The sequence below is a fragment of the Lycium barbarum genome, chromosome 12 (assembly GCF_019175385.1).
Source record: "Lycium barbarum isolate Lr01 chromosome 12, ASM1917538v2, whole genome shotgun sequence".
NCBI lineage: Eukaryota > Viridiplantae > Streptophyta > Magnoliopsida > Solanales > Solanaceae > Lycium > Lycium barbarum.
Window position 1 is genome coordinate 93,061,141 of NC_083348.1, and position 19,701 is coordinate 93,080,841.

General features: G+C 35.7%; 2 protein-coding genes across 3 annotated transcripts; one reads left to right on the forward strand and one right to left on the reverse strand.

Annotated features, from left to right (window-relative positions):
• The first annotated feature begins 1,451 nt into the window (after positions 1 to 1,451).
• LOC132622726 (sugar transporter ERD6-like 6) lies at positions 1,452 to 7,468 on the forward strand. 2 transcript variants are annotated; one of them, XM_060337377.1, is made up of 19 exons: positions 1,452 to 1,793; positions 1,878 to 1,940; positions 2,114 to 2,203; positions 2,474 to 2,533; positions 2,633 to 2,698; positions 2,787 to 2,852; positions 2,944 to 3,019; positions 3,440 to 3,504; positions 3,584 to 3,676; positions 3,810 to 3,890; positions 4,016 to 4,100; positions 5,486 to 5,532; positions 5,607 to 5,669; positions 5,756 to 5,815; positions 5,945 to 6,004; positions 6,120 to 6,179; positions 6,668 to 6,782; positions 6,863 to 6,992; positions 7,329 to 7,468. In XM_060337377.1, the coding sequence occupies exons 1-18, from the start codon at positions 1,602 to 1,604 to the stop codon at positions 6,973 to 6,975; spliced, it is 1,455 nt and encodes a 484-aa protein (XP_060193360.1). In that variant the 5' UTR covers positions 1,452 to 1,601; the 3' UTR covers positions 6,976 to 6,992; positions 7,329 to 7,468. The 2 variants fall into 2 exon arrangements, with proteins under 2 accessions (XP_060193360.1, XP_060193361.1); XM_060337378.1 differs by lacking the exon at positions 7,329 to 7,468 and having other exon boundaries at positions 6,863 to 7,168.
• LOC132622727 (uncharacterized) lies at positions 7,152 to 10,376 on the reverse strand. The gene is made up of 4 exons (XM_060337379.1): positions 9,377 to 10,376; positions 7,853 to 7,942; positions 7,689 to 7,756; positions 7,152 to 7,437 (listed from the first exon to the last, which is right to left on the reverse strand). The coding sequence occupies exons 1-4, from the start codon at positions 10,076 to 10,078 to the stop codon at positions 7,302 to 7,304; spliced, it is 996 nt and encodes a 331-aa protein (XP_060193362.1). The 5' UTR covers positions 10,079 to 10,376; the 3' UTR covers positions 7,152 to 7,301.
• Between the last annotated feature and the right edge of the window lie 9,325 nt (positions 10,377 to 19,701).

The window sequence follows — 19,701 nt, forward strand, 5'->3', positions numbered from 1 at the left end:
ATCAAAAAGAGTGTCTGCTTAATCATTTGTACACTCCTTAAAAAAATACTAATTCCTAGAAGAAAAAAAGTGATTTAACTAAATTGTCCCTAATTAAATAGATATTAGGATTTGATCACATAACACTTAATAGGGGCAAATCTGAAAAAAATAAGCTTAGTTTTTTTTTTATTTATTTGATAAGTGGACACTTTTTTTTACCAAAAAAAAAAAACTAAGTGCACACTCTTTTTTATTCGGAGGGAGTAGCATTTTTGGTCCCTCAATTATTGCTAATTTTAAATTTTAGTACTTGTGATATTCAACCAAACAAATTTAATCTTCAATTAATTGAAATATGTTATTTTTGAAATATATTTAAAATTATGTCAAGTCAAAATATGAATTGATTATACAAGCTTAGAACACATGTGTCACACCCTAACCCTGGGTAAAGCGTGACCGGCACCCGGCATCTTATGGAAACCGAGCGAACCAACTTATAACTTGCATCCTCGATGTCTCAAACGGCAAAATAAGGCCAAGAAGGCCAACTATGAATATAATATCATACGTACATATATATATATATATATATATATAATGGGCCTGCGACGTCAACATATCCACTAATAAAACATAACTAAGTTGTACACAAGACTCTGTCTACAAAGCCTCTATGAACATGACTGAAATACATAAGTCGGGACAGGCCCCCCGACATACCCTTAACACAAAATACATATACAATCCAAACTCGGCAGTGCTCCAGGATGAAGTAGAGCCCACCAACCAAAACTAGTACCTGGAAACAACCTACTGCGGAAGACAGACGGGACGAGGATCTTCCGCAGTAGGCTGTTTCCAGGTACTAGTTTGGTTGGTGGGCTCCACTTCTTCCTGGAGCACTGCCTAGTATGGATTTTATATGTATTTTGTGTTAAGGGTATGTCGGGGGCCCTATCCCGACTTGTGTATTTCAGTCATGTTCATAGAGGCTTTGCAGACAGAGTCCTGTGTATAGCTCAGTTATGTTTTGTTAGTGGATATGTTGACGTCACAGGCCCTATATATATATATATATATATATATATATATATATATATATATATATATATATATATGTACGCATGACATTATATTCATAGTTGGCCTTATTTTGCCGTTTGAAACATCGAGGATGCGAGTTATAAGTTGGTTCGCTCGGTTTTCGTAAGATGCCGGGTGCCCGTCACGCTTTTCTCAGGGTTAGGGTGTGACAACATGGTATTTAGTGATAGAACAATTAGTAATTGTGCTAAATTTGTGAATATTCACAAGCAAAGGGAGTAAATTGTACACACTCCAATTAATTGAATGACAAATATATTTAGTCAGAGGACCAAAATTATAATTTCTCAAATTAAGGGATCATGAGTGTCATTAATCATAGAAAAGAAAGACAAAAATGAAATAAAAAAAGTGCCCTTGCCGCTTCTATTGGGGGTGGAATGCTTCACCGTTATTTTAGAGAGCAGTTGCGAAATATGCGCCCATAACGACCTTCATGACTCCCCTTCACCATCCTCCTTTGATCTTTCACCTTCTTCATCCCATAGGGAAACAGAAGAAACGGAACAACAATGAGTTTCCGCGATGATACCACCGCTGATGATGGGCTTCGAAAGCCCTTACTTCATACCGGCAGCTGGTATCGTATGAGTTCCCGGCAGTCCAGTATGATGGGCTCTTCGGCCCAAATCCTTCGCGAATCCATCTCTATTTATCTCTGTGTCCTCATTGTTGCATTAGGCCCTATTCAACTTGGCTTTACCGTAATCATTCATCACCATCTTGCATTTGCATATACAAATTCTATGATTAATAATTATATTGTGGTTTGCTTTGTAATTTTGTAGTGTGGTTACTCTAATCCTACCCAGTCCGAAATCACCACCGACCTTGGACTTACCATTTCTGAGGTATTTTTGTCTTAGTAAAATTAATCTTTCACTGAAAGTTTGGTTAGCCAGTCAATGTGTTTTCTACATAAATATATATTAAACATTAATACTAATAATATTAACAAATTGGAGAGATTTAGTATCTTCTCACTGATGTATTGTTAAACATAGCGTTACTTTTTAATGGACAGTTCTCAGTCTTTGGATCATTAGCAAATGTTGGCGCAATGATTGGCGCAATTGCAAGCGGTCAAATATCGGAATACATTGGACGAAAAGGGGTATAATTTTAAGACGCTTTCAACTATTCAGTCTTGTATTCTTAATGCCTATAAAGGAAGTTTGATAAAGGACTTACTCTATGCATAAAGTATGGCTAACTAATGCAAGGTAGTAAGGTGTGCCTATATAGTGCACAACTTTCCTTTGCATTTCTGCAGAAAAAAACATGTCACCAAAGGAGTTGCTCCAAAACTTGCCTCAACAGTTTCTTTTTTTCTCTTTCTGGTTCTTTAGTAACTTTTCTCAGTTACCTCATCTTCGAAATGCAGACACTAATGATTGCATCAATTCCAAATATTATTGGATGGCTCGCTGTTTCATTTGCCACGGTAAGTGATTAGTTGTTATCTCTTGCACATTCTGGCTGAATTTGCATCTTTTATAGGTAATTAACTTGAACATATGTGTCCTTTTTCAACTTTTAACAGGATGTCTCATTTTTGTATATGGGAAGATTGTTGGAAGGTTTCGGTGTCGGCATTATTTCCTATGTGGTAATCTTGAGTGTCCAACTTCTGTAGCTGTTCTAAAGTTTTGGTTAATAGTTCTGCTTACTGGAATCTTCTTGCTTGTTTTCTGCAGGTGCCAGTATATATAGCAGAGATTTCACCTAAAAACATGAGGGGAGTCCTTGGATCCATTAACCAGGTTGGTTTTGTATGGGGCTTAACAGTCATCCTCTAGGTTTTATGATTTATAGATATAAATGGCTCATCATAATTTGATCTCTTGGCATTAGCTCTCTGTAACAGTGGGGATAATGCTAGTATATCTGTTGGGATTATTCGTAAGCTGGAGAGTGCTTGCAGTTTTAGGTGAGCAATACGGTCTTCCTTTTTAAAGTTGGCTTAATTGCAAATAGATTCCCTAAGCATTTGGTGATTGACAAATTGATTGTTATCTTATTAACTTTTCTATTCTTAGGACGGTAGAATTAGTTGGAATTTTTTTATCAAGTAAGCACTTGATGACATTCATCTTGCTGAAAAAAGTTTTTCTTCTTTCTAAAATCCCCCCTCCTTTTAGAAATACCTGAAGTTATTCTTCATCTGCAATTTCATTGAAGCAACTCAAAAAGACTGAATAAGCTGATGTTTTTCTGTGTATTAAATAGAATTTCCCTTCTTCTTTTTGGACCGCTATAATATGAAGTCACTTGCATCCTTAATTTGAACATATTTATTAGTAAACCTTTACATTAGTTAACTTTTTCAACTCATAATTCCACTCTGCAGGAATGTTGCCATGCATGATTTTGATACCTGGTCTATTTTTTATACCTGAGTCTCCTCGTTGGTTGGTATGAGTTCCAAACTAATGTTTTTCACGACTAGGATTTCATTGTTATGTTATACTGATGTCAACGCCGTGTTATTTAGGCTAAAAACGGGCTTAATGAAGATTTTGAAACTTCTTTGCAAGTTCTACGAGGATTTGACACAGATATATCAACAGAAGTGAATGAGATCAAGGTAATATATTGGACGTGTTTAATGATGGTTTCTAAACTATTTTGAACCCTCAAATTGCACAATAGAAACTTCTTGCAATGCAAACTACTATAAATGTCTTCATGATCATTTGTTTCTCCTGTCTTTGTCTCAGAAATCTGTGAAATCGTCAACTAAAAAAGTTACCATTCGGTTTTCTGAGCTTAAGAGACGGCGATATTACTATCCTTTGCTGGTACACATTTGTGTTGGATTCTTTAATTGCTAACTTATATGATTATATCTGCTATCCTTGACTAGACAAGGACTTGAAAGCCCTTACTCTTGTCAAGACTAACTTTATGGGGTGATTTTGTTCAGGTAGGTATTGGACTGCTCGCACTCCAGCAACTCAGTGGAGTTAATGGTGTTTTATTCTATTCCAGTAACATTTTCAAATCTGCTGGTCAGTTCAGTTCCTTGATTATATGTAGAAATGCATACCAGGATCATCAAATGATTTGATACTGGCAGTTACAAGTATCATTGTGCCGTGCTGTTTGTTTTTTACTCTGTTGGTAGAAACAGATAGGAAAGTAAGATTCTGGATAGCAGAAATGGGAAAAAGAATTCCATGTTTGCATGAAGTGCACAATGAATCTCTTCCTCTGCATCCTAGATAACACCCTGCAATAGATATGGGGATGAGAAAGACTTCGTTTTGTGGGAGGGGGGAGAGCTCAAAAGACGAATTTTGAAGTTTTGAACCATTAACTTATTCCATCTCAAAAAGAAATTTTAACTTATTAATAAGAGAAGTGTTAAAGCTATCAGTTGTAAAGAAACCCTAAATCAGCTGGTTAATCAGGCCACCTTTTAAAGTTACTCTTGAAAGCAAAAACAAAAAGTTGACTAAAAACGATAAACAGTTTCTTTTTAAGTTGTTTTGAATTAATTTTTTTTATGTTTGTGAAAATGAAGTTTTGATATTTTTAATTTATGTCCTTTTTAAATTCCTTCCTGTACTTCTTGCTTTTGCTTAAACATATGCCTGGCAATCTGATTGATGGAAACTGATATGGAACTTGACCATCTAGGTCTGCTAGTTCATGAGTGTCCACATTCACATATGCCATGCCTTGTGAATTATTCATTTGATTTTGTTGGTTCCTGAGAAATGATTCCTGTGTTGTGTCCCACAATCCTCATTCAATTATCTCTCAGTAAATAGCTAAAAAACGTGAAGTGCCATCTGTGATGATCTCTCAATCTAAGGTAATATGCCATTATCCAGATTCACGTACACTACTGTTCCGTAAGGTGATATGCCATTATCCAAATCCACATACACCACAGTTCCTTTGGGTGGGTATTTGGAAAAACAACTTTACCAAACACCAGTTAGAGACTAGCATAGTCTTTTGTAACCCAACCATGTTGTAGCATAATATCCACCTAGAACATAATTTTTCGTTACGTTGTCAGAAAGAGATGATGAATTGGAGAATGAAACAACAAAAAGTCGGGCCCATTTCAGTATGAGGTTTTTGTAGTGGTTAAAAAAAAAAAAAAAAAAAAGACGAGACAATGAACTATGATCTTAATTCTACATTAGGGTGTGCAGTTCCCCACTCTTAGAAGGTATCACGATATGATCTTAATTCTACATTAGGGTGTGCAGTTCCCCACTCTTAGAAGGTATCACGAGCCTTTTCTTTTATTTGCCGAATTAATCCAGGTGTATCAGAATTAGACTGTATGAGTAACACCACATAATCATAGAGATGCTACGGAATGTTCAACTGGTTCGACATATGAGTTTAATCTAATTGCACTGCCTTCAATGCGCAGGAATTCATTCCAATAAAGCTGCAACATTTGGTATCGGGGCTATTCAGGTAAGTTCCCTCCCTTTGATCTAATGTTAGTTTATATAGATATAATATTCCGCGTTAATATACATCTTCTATAGGTCATTGTCACTGGTATTTCTGCATCACTGGTGGACAAGGCGGGACGCAGGCTACTCCTGATTGTGAGTCCTTCCAGAAATTTTCACTCGAAGTTTCTATTTTCTGAAAAAGAATACAAATGAATAACTTGCTATACTTTTTTCTTCAGGTATCCTCATCCGTAATGACCGCCAGCAGCTTCCTTGTTGCAATGGCATTCTTCCTGAAGGTCAATTAGTAAAATTTACATTCACAAGAATTGATCAAGCAACTATCTAAATTTAATGAGATTGCTTTCTTGGTGTTGAGATTGACTTTCTTTTATTGTCACTCCACAATTCTTTTCTACTTAATCCAGGAGTTCACGCCAGAAAATTGGCATTCATTCTTTGCAGTATTGTCTCTGGTTGGACTTGTGGTATAGTTCCTGTCTCACCTTCTATTATCCTCACCCTACTATCTCCCCTGCTCTCATCCGTGTTCTGTTGTTGCATTCTGTCATTTCTGAGACCCTTTACCTATTAATTTTCCAGGTTTTGGTGATGGCATTTGGTATAGGATTGGGATCCATCCCTTGGATCATAATGTCTGAGGTATAACAAAGCTAATTTATTGTTCATGAGACCAGAAAAGACAGATTTTCCTAAATATAATTAAATATAGAGCATAGACAAAGAACGCCTATCCACACTTTGTAACATGCTCAAAGAACATAGTTGAGAAATTCTAAGCAAAACTAACATTAAAGATCTCCCTTGTTAAAGGTGATGATGTTAGTGTTAAAGCAAGATCAAGCGTTATTTCAGGTTTTCTTAACCTATGAAGGGCTACTTAACTGCCAGGATAATTGTGTGCCTTTCCTACAAAGTTTTGGTTCAAAATTTCTTCCTAGAAAATATTCTTATTGAACTTGAGAGTTGAGATGTCCTTCAAGCACAGTAGCGTAGGTTTTATGATAATTTTTCTTCTCTACGATTCAAGAGCCTCACTACTCTAATAAGTACTCCTTTTCCATGGCAATAGGAAGTGTGTTCTGTTTACCTTCTTTTGAGACGTCGAAATTTTTTAATTGGTTGTGCAGATTCTGCCGGTAAGCATCAAAAGTCTAGGTGGCAGTGTTGCAACTCTGGCAAATTGGTTTTCAGCATGGCTTGTTACAATGACAGCAAATTTGCTTTTAACTTGGAGTAAAGGAGGTCTCTCTCTCTCTCTCTCCATCTGTCCCTGTCTATCCAAACCATGCTGGGAGCGACTCTAAAGACTGTATATTTGGCAGGAACATTTGCTATCTATGCACTGATATCAGCTTTTACGGTGGTCTTCGTGAGGCTTTGGGTTCCAGAAACCAAAGGGAAAACACTGGAAGAAATTCAGCAGTCCTTCAGATGATACAGAATAAATTTGCAGTAAGACGATTAAATGGAACAAGTGATGCAATTCCAGCCTGACAGAAAACTTGTTTTGTTCCACATTTACCATGTACCACTATATATTGTCTTGTCCAAGAAGTTTTTCTTGTGTCAAGAGACTTCTAATGCATGTGGACCAAAAATATGCAATTTGCAATATATATTTGTATTAAGACAGCAATTTTAAATTCTGAACCCCAAATTACATAGTAACTAATATTTTACCGAGGAAACACAAAGTTATTTTCCTTTCCATAGACAAAAAAGTTACATGATATTAGATAGTGAACTTTGTGGTACTGTCCTTCACTTCTGGACTTTTTCTGCATGCAGGGAAGTAAAGAACTGCTTGAGACACTTGTTGTAAACACAAGGTCGTTCTAGGTGAACCAGATGGCCTGCCTTCTCTATGCCATGAAATGTAGTCTTGTCACCTAGTTGACTGTCATCATGTAATGCAAAACAATCATCAGGTTTATTCAACTTCTCTGTGGCACTTCTACTAAATTATAGATGAAGTAGTTTAATTTAAATACACGGGCCATATATCAAAATGATGCATTGCTGAACTAATTATTACTATAACTTCTGTGTAAATAAACTGCTGATGGGAGTTATTGTATACATCTAATGGACCTCATATATGCTTATTTGAGTTTATAATGCATGAGCATGTCAAGCCTGAAAACTTACTCTTTCATGTTCTGAGCAAGCTCCAAATTGAAAATTTGGTCATTCTCACCCCAGAGGAGATGTATTCTCTGCCAAAAAAAGATGGAAAAAATGGCTAGTACTCCATACATTTCTTAATTCTTTGTGTGAAATATTGAAGAGTAGAATCATGAAATGCCAATTACCTGTGGAAAATTTGGAATGGTTGTTTCTTTGTTGCTCACCACCAATCCTTCTAGCAGTTCCCCTCTTTCCTTTCTGTTGTTGAACATTACCTGACATATTGTCAAGTGAGGGAATAAGATCCTTTGCTCGGGTTAAAAACTTTTTTATATGAATCACGAGGGTGACATCTATGTCGTTTCATAGTATTAATATAAGACAAAAATTCCTCCTCGGGATTATTAATCCTAATTTCACCAAGTTATGAACTTATTACTCATTTAATTATCTTGAAAGAAACTTGAGAGACATCCGAGAATACGGTTTAAGAAACTTCGAATTTAATGTATGAACATTTTTTTTTTTTTAATATCAGCACCTTTTATATATCGACAAAAAGATGGTCGTCAAGTGGTTAGGTCTAGTTGGTTGAGCGAACTGTGCAGTGATGTCAAGTATATGAAACATGTGGGTGGATACAATGTGTAATATAGTCAGATAATTATGCAAGGCTACGTGGTGCCTTTTCTTAATAAGTGGGCTGGAAAATGTTGACAAATCTATAGTGAGATATCCTGCCAATGCTGCATATCTTCAAGTTGTGGCTTTAAAGGGCAAATCAAAGAAATACGTGCGAGAAAGGAGGGGCTGTTACAGCTGAAGCCAGCCCCGCCAAGAAATGCATGTCAAAATTAAATGTATAACACGTTTATCAATATTTCCAATATAAATATGCACTGGTGCGAGGTTTATAATGACGAAAGTCATTTGATAATAGACTCTAAACAATTGACTCCATTAATATTTGATATTAAGGGTTAGCTGATCACCCAAGAAAATAATTTAGTCAAGTTGTTAATGAATCGAATTGGCTTTCAATCTCCTTATTTTCTTGTCTCTTTTTCTTTTCTTCTTTTTATATTCCCTTTATTGGCAAACAAAAGGAAAACGTGTTCCTGAAATAGATTAAAGGCTTATGATCGTGTGTAACGTATATAATGACATCATACATGATGCTTCTTTTATAGTACCTTTCAAAGAATGAACATTTTGTTTACCATTAGCTGATTCAGGTGAAGATTATCAAAGCCACCCGTAATCAATGGCTAAATAATCTGTATAGCTTGCAAACTAAATACCGTAATTATATCACGAATTTAACTTATAGTATGTATTATTGGCAATATAATTTTTCTTTTTTTGCAATTTCTTTAATTCTCTGTTTTATTTTTTAAATTATTAATCCCACTTTTATGGACCTTTACATGTGATTAAACTCTTAAATTATGGAGTAAATTGATATGAGTTTTCATGCAGCCATAGAATTAGGAGTCATATCCGAATTTAAGTTCGAAACAAGTAAGAAATACATTATCCAAATAGGGACATAATCAAATATGCAAGAAAAGAAAAGGAAGAGAAACAACAATGAATATATCACTACTAAAAAATAGGTATAAGCAACTGATAGCTAAATAGAAAAATTCTTTGCTAATCCTATCTGGCGGATTGTGTATATATTTACGAGTAATAGTAAATAAACTAACCTCAAGAAAGTCCCTGTGAAGGCGATCAGGGAACCAAAGCTTCTTATAAGCAGCTACTTTTAAAAGTGCCTTACAACCCTTAACAGAAGTAGGCAACAACAGCTCCGAAGAAGAAGAAAACCCCAAACCACTAAGCGTCGTTGTGCTAATCGAATCAGTCATCGCCAATATAGAACCAGACACAACTAAAGCCTCAACTAGATCAGGAAACATTTCAGCCATCTTAAACGCAACCATCCCACCATAACTAAACCCAACCACAACACATTTTTCTATACCCAATTTCCTTAACCCTTTAGCCAAACACTCAGCTTGAAAACCCGGTGACCTGTCCGGACTATCCGTAACTGACCCGCCAAAGAAAAGTAAGTCAGGTACATAAACGGAGTAGTTTTTAGTTAATGCACCTACTTGGAATTGCCACGTAACTATTCCTTCGCCGGCAAAGCCGTGGACGAGTACGACTACGGGTTTGTTCGGGTCGGGTTTAGTGGTGGATTCGGGTGAAATGGCGCATTGGTTGTTGGACAAAGGTGTTGTGGTGGTGAGTTTTTTGTTTTTCTTTGGTTTTTGTATGGTTTCAGAAGGGACCCAAAAGTTCATTATAGTGCCAGGTTCTATTTCTATACTATGAGGTTTTATTCCAGCCATTTTCATTAGCCAATATAACAAAGGCCTTTGTGCTTCTACTAAGTTCACCATTTTTCTCTGCTCTTTTTTTTTTTTTTTTTTTTTTTAGAAGATGTTTGTATGGTGGAATTAGGAGAGAGATGAAGTGGAAAGATGAGAGAAAAGAGGATTTTTAAACTAAGAAATGGAAGGAAGGGTAGGTGTTGGGTTGTTATCTGTTGTTCGTCATTACATGTGGGAGTTTATATTATACAATTACCAAAGATGATGCATGAAAGGGGTGGTTGGTATACTGTTTCATCTACTTCTAGATTGTTGCTATAATTCTATTCTTAGTGTGCACTGTTAGTTCATCCAAAATTTCATTATCTCTGTTCTTAGTGTGCACCTGTGGGATTACACATGTATCTCTGTTAGTTCATCCAAAATTTCATTATTTCTACCTGTGAACTGTACTGGTAAATGACTAAACGAATACTTGTAAACGCCAAACCCCACAAAACCAACAACAGCAACAAACAACACACCCAGTGTAATCCCACAAGTGCATGAGATTTGATTACGAGGTAGGATGTACGCAGACTTTGTTCCTATGTGAGGTAGAATGACTGTTTCTGATAGAGCCTAAAAAATCAAAAGAAGAAAGAAATAGAGAAATACTACAAGCAGTCAATCTTTGTAGCGACAAAGGTCGCAACAAATGTCCGTGTAGTTGCCATAAAAAGTTCGTAACCCTCTATTTGGATGGTTGTTTCCTGTGGTTCATTAATGTACAGTATGGTGTTGTATTGTATTGTACTGTATTAATGAGCACAATGTTTGGATAAACTGTATCGTTTGTTGTGGTTTAATAACATTTGTATTGTTTGGTTTGACTGTATGGTATTGTATAATAACTTGTAAGTTTACTAAAATACCCTTAATGCTTAATTAGAAATTAGTTTATGTGTATTAATAAAACTCAGGTAAAGAATAAAATAGGAACTTTAAAAAATAAGTAGGTATTGGGTGGGGGTGGTGTGAGATGGGTGGTTGTGGGATGAGGGTGGGGGTGAGTGGTTATGGGGGTGGGGGTGGATGCTGGTGAGGGGTAGTGGGTGGGTGGTGTGAGGTGGGTGGTTGTGGGATGAGGGTGGGGGTAGTGGGTGGTAGGGTGGGGGTGAGTTGTCGTGGGATGGGGTTGGGTGGTGGTGAGGGGTAGTGGGTGGTGGGGGTGGGTAGCAGAGGAATGGGGTGGTTGAGGTGGGGGTGAGTGGTAGGGCGGGGTGGGGTGGATGGTGGGGCAGGGGTGGGTGGGGTGAGTGGTAGGGCGGGGTGGGGTGGATGGTGGAGGGTGGGGTATAATGGAGAAAGGAAATACGTAAACACGAAAAAATCACCAAATCCGTGGTTACAAAAATTGAGATTTTTTATGGTTATATAACCATGGGATGAACCACGGGTTTACAACACCATATTACATAATTTTAAGAACAATGAAAACAAACATGGTTTCATAAAAATACATACATTAATGAACCATGGGAAACCGCCATCCAAACAGGAGGTAAGGCTCTTACCTTTGTGGAGACCAATGAGTCGCGACAATTACAAAAGCCCCTAAAAACCCTTACCTTTGAGTCGCCACCAAAAACTATACTACTCCCTCCGTTTCAATTTATATGGCACTTTTCATTTTTTGAGAGTCAATTTGACTAAACTTTAAAGTTAAATCGGATTAGATTAACTCAACATTTTAACATTAAAATTTATATATTTGAAAACCGCATGAGAAGTACTATAGGTTGGAACCTTTCTCATGTCAATTTGGTGAAAAAAATACATTTTAAAATGTTGATCAAAGTTCATGCAATTTGAATCTCGGAAACCAAAAAGTGCCACATAAATTGGAACTGAGGGAGTATATATTTCTTGTAAGGAACATTTTTTTTGGGTTTCCACTCGTTGTCCGGTACTCATATGGAGACCACGTTATCTTTGGATTGGCTTAGGAAAATCGCACATTGGGATGAAGCGTTTCCTATCAAAGTGATTTTGTATCCAAGGTTTGAACTTCAAATCTCTGGTTAAGGCTGAAAGTGTGTTTACCACTCCACTAAAACCCTTGGTTGTAGTGAACGTTGCTTAGTTGTCTAGCTATTGATAAGCATTTAATTATGTTGAATTGTATATTGCAAGTTGAAATAATAATGTGGCCGCAATTCACGTTTAATGCGACCTAATATGATAATGACAACCATAGGACGCACTTCAAAAACAGCTTTCTGACTTTCATTATCTCATTCAGCAAAGTCTCACAATTCATTCTAGCAAATTTGTCTTGCATTAAATGAGGTTAACAACGTACTTCATGATAAAACTTGAATCTACCTTAGAATTTAACAATTATATTACACCTAATTCTTACCACTTGCATATTTTTTCTTCTTCAAATCTAGCTATGGCGATCAACTCTTGACCATGGTAATTCTGCTCTTTATAACATCCGACTCAAATTCACATTTTTCGTTGAACTGGTCGAACGTGATAGTAAATGATTTATCATCAAACCTATTATGTCTAATTAAATATGCTTAATCATACAAACCATGGTGCTCGAAGATTACAAATCATACAATACCAATTTGACATAAGAAAATTATTGTTACGGCGCAGTAATCATGGAACTTATGAAATTTCCGGATGTTTTTTGTCCCCATTGTTTAATTTGAGTCAATTTAAAGCTGTACAAGTTGTAGTATATCTTAAAATCTATATATGTACATTTAGTTGAATGGGACATGCAGATGTTCGAAGAGATTTGCCTAAAAAAAACTCAAAATATCAAGAGGAACTGAACCTTGTTGCAGAAATTTATTCCATTCACTGTTAAGAGTTAGTGCTTATATACTTCAACCAACTTTTTCCACAACCCTACCAATTTATATAATACTTATAATTAATTTCCTACGCTTCTATATATAATTCGTAAAATATATGTAGAAAGATAATTTTCACTTATTTGCGTGGGAAGTAACCTTAAAGCAATTAGCCACCTAACAAGTACTTCCTCTAATAATTTTAGTTTAGTAGTAAAACACATCATTAGATTGATTAAGCAAAATCAAGGAACTTTTTACGTAAACTTGGAGAAATAATTTCAAGATCATGATTAATTTGGCGATTTCTTGCACGACATTTAACATTTTTAATGGCCTTGATGGGTCACTTTACTTTTTTAACAATTATTAATTGAATGATGAAAGCAACATTTAATTATTTGTCTTCCCATACAAGGTTGTTTAGATTTTGATCAACTACACTGCCTACTACAAGACTACTTGAGATGAGCCGAAAATTAATTAAGAGGGCGTGACTTTACGAGAAATATGTTTACGCGTTAATTAATGCATGGCGACTTTCTGTCAAGCTCTACTTCATGCACAAATGATGGATAGCGGGTTTATTGACTTATTTTATTTTAGGTGACTCAAAACTTTAATCAAAGGCAAATTTAAGATTTGGAGTTTATATAATGGTAACCTTAAATTAATAGATAATAATAATTAAGTTTACAGTCAAATATTTATAAATATGTGACGAATTTCCAATTATATATCAAATATGAGCAAAAGCTAATGGGTTCCACCCTTAGGTTGTACTCTAGATCATCTATTGACTTTAAGTGTAGGTATCTTATGTCATGACCCAATCAGAGAGACATGACGGTGTCATACCCCATTTTAACCGGGTTAAATTAGAAGTACGACATATTGGTGATTCCTGTTTTTGTTTATTTTAAGGAGTCGCCACCTAATTATTTATGGTGAATTAGGACACCTAAAGTTTATTAAAGTTATTTTAAAGTTAACTCCATTTTAAAAGTCTGCGAAACCAAATGATTCTAGGTAAGAGTTCAATTAGTCTAAAGCGAAGGCATTAGACATCCTTTAAGACCCATTAACAATGGTTAACCGACCGGACTTATGTTAATTAATTAAAGCTAAAATGTAGATGTAATATTTAAATATTTAAGAAAATATCTTGTAAGTATTGCTAAAGTTATTTAAAGTAAAACTTGTAGAAAATAGTGGTTGCATAAAAGAGTTTAGTTAAAATAAACTAAAAGAAGCGGAACATGTAATGTTTATATGTATTTGGAGAAAAGTGAGTTATGCCGACTCACAAATTAAAAAGAGTTATTGTAAGATTAATATTAAATAAATTTTAAAGGTTTCATAGAAAGACTATTAGTTTAATGTATATTGTGCGAAGGTTCTTTTGAACAAATATGTACTTCAAGTGTTGGAAAGGAACTAAAGTGAAAGAGTTATCCGTTGAAACTAATTTGTCTTTTATTTCTTAGAATAAGCTAACATTAGTGTGAAATTTGTGATGTTTTGAAAATTCTAAGATGGTAAGAATGAAAAATGATTCCTTTAAACCAAGAATGTGTAGGCATGCTATTTGAAAATCAATTACTCCAAATAAATGTTATAGATACTATAAATAGTTTAGAATATAAATAGAAGAGAATGTAATTTGTGGAATTAACTATCCATTACTAAACTAGCCCCTTAATGTCACTAAGGTTCATCTAAATTAACAAACAAAAATGTTAGCCATACAATACACATTAAATGCGCACAAAATAAAATGGAGGAGTAGATGTAATGTAAATGGGCTCAGCCCATTTTAGACCGTTGTGACATGTTTGTTGTTGGGCTTCGACCCAAAATCTTTTATATATTGCTGCTGGACGCTGTTCCTGCTTATTGGGCTTTGGCCCAGAAATTTGTTTTCTATTTTTGGCTGCAGACGGGCTAGACACAAAAAGGTCATGTTGGGCTTTTAGCCCAACGCCGAATGTGGAAGAAAACGAGTCCCTCGGACTCGTATGCGGTAGTCATGCATAAAAACGAAAGAAAAGGATTAATATACGATCAATGAATAATGTTAAACATACGAAATATGAACTCAAAACAAATTAACAGATTGTATATTCTGTGTATATTTTAAATATACTTCATGTATACACAACTCAGCCACCACACATTTACTACGTATAAATAAGGCGACAACCAAACACGACTGAATCAAACCGTATAACGTCTATTATGCATTAGACGTGTGCCAAAGTTCAGACATATGCAATGACTAATATATGCACAGTATTCAGGGTATACCTGGTATACCTGAAAGGTATACACTGATACGCGACCCTTATATAAACTTGGTGTATACTGAGGTTCATATATCATGTATACTTCGAGGTATATCGTACCACAAACAGGAAGTCAGAGAGGGAATATGCGAAGGTAAGTCAACATGAGTATTTGGAGCATAAGTGTAACCAATCAGGCATCAAGGCTTGGGTTCTGATGATTAAATGAGTGGCCATTTATCAAGAATACATGTGAGATTTCAAACCAATTTGCAATCAGTGTTTCGAATTAATTTTCATGCAATGGAAGCTAAGTGAAAGAAGGAACTATTGCGGACTTGAACATTCAAAGATTTAGGCATTAGTAGGCACACAGAATCAACTGAACAGAATTGAAACTAAGAAAAAGAAAGAAGAGTTGAGTTACAATAACAATGCAAAGTCCATGAGATAAAAAGTAAAACAAGTATAAAGTGAATGCTTACAATCAATAAGTATGTCTAGACTGAAATACGACCCCATAGGATTCCAAAGAGGGAAACCAACTGTGCAAAACTAACATGGATGGGTCTTAAGTACAGAATCTAGACAGTCAAACAACCTCTCCAGGTACTAGTTAACACATAAGCCTAAGTCCAATGCTACTGTATACACGTATGATCCCATATGAGTCAAATTGAGGGAGCAACAAAATCATGATATACCACAAGAGAAATGTTTCAGGTGGACAGGATTGATGATGAGGTTACCAGAGAGATATCATACACTTAAGCATCCCAGATAATAATACAATGAGCATGGGACATGATCTTGTTAACAGAAAATAGGAGCTTGGTGAATGAAGACATGAGATATGGATAGTGACATTAAAGGTGATACACATAGAATGTAGGTAGAGTAAGATGTTTTAAAAAACAATGCAAGAGTTGAGTCAGGATACATCATCAAGCATGCTGCCTAAGTGTTCTCAACAACTCTAACTAAACAAGATATCCCAAACCAGCACAATGTAATCAAGCTAATCACTTACACAAGTAGACAGATTCCTAATGGGCAGTATGCTAATGCAGGAGTATAGATAACATACCCTTTATACTTTACATAAGCTCACACAAATCCAAACAGGTATAATCATAAGTTAACAAACTAATGACCAGCTTATCCCTTTCGAACTCGACAGAGGTCATATGAAGTAATACCGAATGAAAAAAAATTATATTATCACAGGACTTGCATACAACACAAAAGCAAAATGATATTTGTTTCAAACATAGGGGACTGATTCATCACACTTTATTTGATACAGTTCACATATACACACCATATTTTTTAAGTTAACAGTTTCCATTTTTGAACTTAGAACAGGCTTTTGATTTTGAATCTAGACTTTAACTCTTTTCATAAGAACGAGAACTTATCAACATGCCAAACCATAAAATCATATAAGGGGAGATAACAGTTTCTATACTCAATATATAATGTCAGTGTTAACTCCCTGCTAGACTGTTTTTTTACCATCTTCTAACAACAAGAAGGAACAATGCTAATTATACCTAATATTCGACTATCACTTCATGAACTCTGCTTGCATAACCTTCCATCCTTCTATAGGAACCAAATTCAAAATTTAAGTTAAGCATCCTGTTTAAACTAAATCATTTATCAAGGAACCAACACTGGGCAACACATAATACCCGTTAAAATCGACTGTCTTACGGACAAATTACCTAATCATATTAGTAACTGAATTAACAAATTAAACATGATAACCCAGGCTAAACAGGACATAGATACCACATTAAGCACTATTAACTAAATTAGAAACGTTATAATTAAACTGAACAGAGGATAAACCTCATCCTGAAGCATGAGAACTAAACTAGACAGGCAACAAAACAGACATAGCAAAAACCGAATTAAAACAGATAAAACACTAAAAACATTCAGAGGAACATAAAGATGCAATAATATAAAAAGAGAATAGGGGATTGCTGACCTTTTGCGTGTACAGTGAAATGGGGCATCGAGGTCTCGAATCTACGCTCGATCTTAAAGTAACAAGCCGAAAGAGTAAAACGACTTAATTTTCAAATGGGTGTTCCCAAGTATAGCGATTGAAATATGTAAAAAATAATTAGGAATGGTTAAAGTGGCTACCAAAGAATTGAAACAGAACAGAATTCGAACGAATTCCTGATTTAGAGTAGTAATTAAAGATAGAAAAATGTTGAATGTCGTCCCAAAAAATCCCCCTTTTAACTGAGTAATTCTTCTTTATTTATAGAGTGAAGAGAGAGAGGAGCGTCTGAGAGAGAGGAGCGGGAGACAGAGGAGACAGAGGCGTGGGGGACAAGGGGAAGTGGAGAGGAGCGTGAGGAGAGAGGAGAAATGGAGAGGAGCGTGAGGAGAGAGGAGGAGGGAGAAGGGGCAGTGAATGAGAGAGAGATGAGGGAGGCGGCTGAAGGAGAAAGAGGAAGGAAAGAGAAAGGATTAGGGTTCTTTTGTTTTGGCTGATGAAATGAAGTGGTTGGGCCGGGTAATTATTTGGTTGGGCTGGACCGGGTAGGGAATAATGTGGGCTGATTATTTGGACTTCATACAGATTGGGCTCAGTCGTTTGGGCCATTTATTTGGCTGAAATTCCTCCTCTATATTAATTATCTTTGGGCTTCTAATTTAATAACTAGTACAACATATACTATGTAAAGACAATTAATAATTAATATGTAGAAAAATAAAGATTTTACAAAGTGTTGTCTTGTAATTAATTTAACGATTCCAAACCCGAAAATGAAACGAGAACGAACATTTAAAATTTGTGATAAAGTAATGCTCGTAATGTTGAAAATAAAAGTAGCGAAAATAATAGTAGTGAAAATAAAGTATTTAGCTCGTCAGTAAATTTAGACGCCCGAGTGAATAAAATTAAATAAAGGAGGGACAAAATTGGGTGTCAACAGACGGCACTCGGAGCTAACCCCCGAAGCACCTCTGAACATACATCTCATAATCATTTCTAGGTGGACCACAAGGATATCTCATGGGCGTCATACTCTGTAAGGGCACATATTACAAGATAGTGGCACATCTCTGTATAATCATCAACAGCTATGCCCATAAACACAAGCCAACAAGGCTGCCATAATATAACACAATAATATGAACTGATATCTAAATGGGACTTCTAGCTATACACATCTGTCTACGAGCCTCTATATATAATACAGGAATCCGTGAAGACGGGGCAGGACTCCGCCATGCCCAAGTTTATAGATATGCAATAGTAGTAGCAATAATCTGCAACTCCGAAGCAACTAGAGCGCTTTTGAAACTCCGTTGATGAAGCTCCTAAGGGTTTGGTCCGTCTACCTGTCTACCTGCAGGCATGAACGCGGCGTCCATAAGAAAGGACGTCAGTACGAATAATGTACTGAGTATGTAAGGCATAAGATCAACATGTACATAACAATCATGGAAAAACATCTGATACATGCCAATGAGTTTGTGAATCTGAATGAATCCGTATGATTGTATATCAATATCAAGAAATAGGAACGCCACAACATAGGCCACATCGTCACCCCCTGTCAAATGTGCCTTATATATATATACATGAGCGCCACAACATAGGGCACATCATCACCCCCTGTCAAATTTGCCTTATATATATATATATATATATATACATGAACGCCACAACATAGGCCACATCGTCACCCCCTATCAAATGTGCCTTATATGTATATATAAAGAATGAGAATGAGTGCAATGCATAAGTAAAATGAAATAATAGGACTCAGTAATATCACAAAATAGCTATATACATATATTATATTCATAGCATGCATGAGATCCCAAATAAAAGCTACTAATTTATTGGAGTGATATAAGTTGGTAACCTCCGATTAATATTATGGAACAATCATCATCGCTATATCTCACCTTGAAAGAACAATTATCATAAGGTGAGATCAACATAGGTCACATCGTCACCCCCTGCCAAATGTGCCTTATATATATACATAAATGCCACAACATAGGCCACATCATCACCCCCTGTTAAATGTGCCTTATTTATATACATGAACGCCACAACATAGGCCACATCGTCACCCCCTTTCAAATGTGCCTTATATGTATATATAAAGAATGAGTGCAATGCATAAGTAAAATGAAATAATAGGACTCGGTAATATCACAAAATAGCTATATACATATGTTATATTCATATCATGCATGAAAGCCCAAATAAAAGCTACTACTTTATCGGAGTGATGTAAGGTCGGTAACCTCCGATTTATATTATGGAACAATCATCATCGCTATATCTCACCTTGAAGGACCAATTATCGTAAGGTGAGATAAAAAATAATGAATGAAATCAAGAAAATCATGAAATAAACTCAATAATCTCATAATAGCATCAAGACCATAAGCTTTGAAATCTCTAGGAATGGAATCATCATCATCATCATCGTTTTCATCATAGAAAACATCTATATTTAGCATCATAAGAACTTTGAGAATCATAAACTTCTAGCTTTTTGGAAAT

Excerpts from the sequence above, each read along its gene's own strand:
- LOC132622726 (XM_060337377.1), top strand. The coding sequence starts at position 1,602 with ATGAGTTTCCGCGATGATACCACCGCTGATGATGGGCTTCGAAAGCCC. Across the intron at positions 2,204-2,473 it reads AATACATTGGACGAAAAGGG|ACACTAATGATTGCATCAAT; the intron begins GTATAATTTTAA and ends TTCGAAATGCAG. Across the intron at positions 6,783-6,862 it reads TTTAACTTGGAGTAAAGGAG|GAACATTTGCTATCTATGCA; the intron begins GTCTCTCTCTCT and ends TATATTTGGCAG.
- LOC132622727 (XM_060337379.1), bottom strand. The coding sequence starts at position 10,078 with ATGGTGAACTTAGTAGAAGCACAAAGGCCTTTGTTATATTGGCTAATG. Across the intron at positions 7,943-9,376 it reads TTCACAGGGACTTTCTTGAG|GTAATGTTCAACAACAGAAA; the intron begins GTTAGTTTATTT and ends ACAATATGTCAG. Across the intron at positions 7,438-7,688 it reads CTTGCTCAGAACATGAAAGA|TCAACTAGGTGACAAGACTA; the intron begins GTAAGTTTTCAG and ends ACATGATGACAG.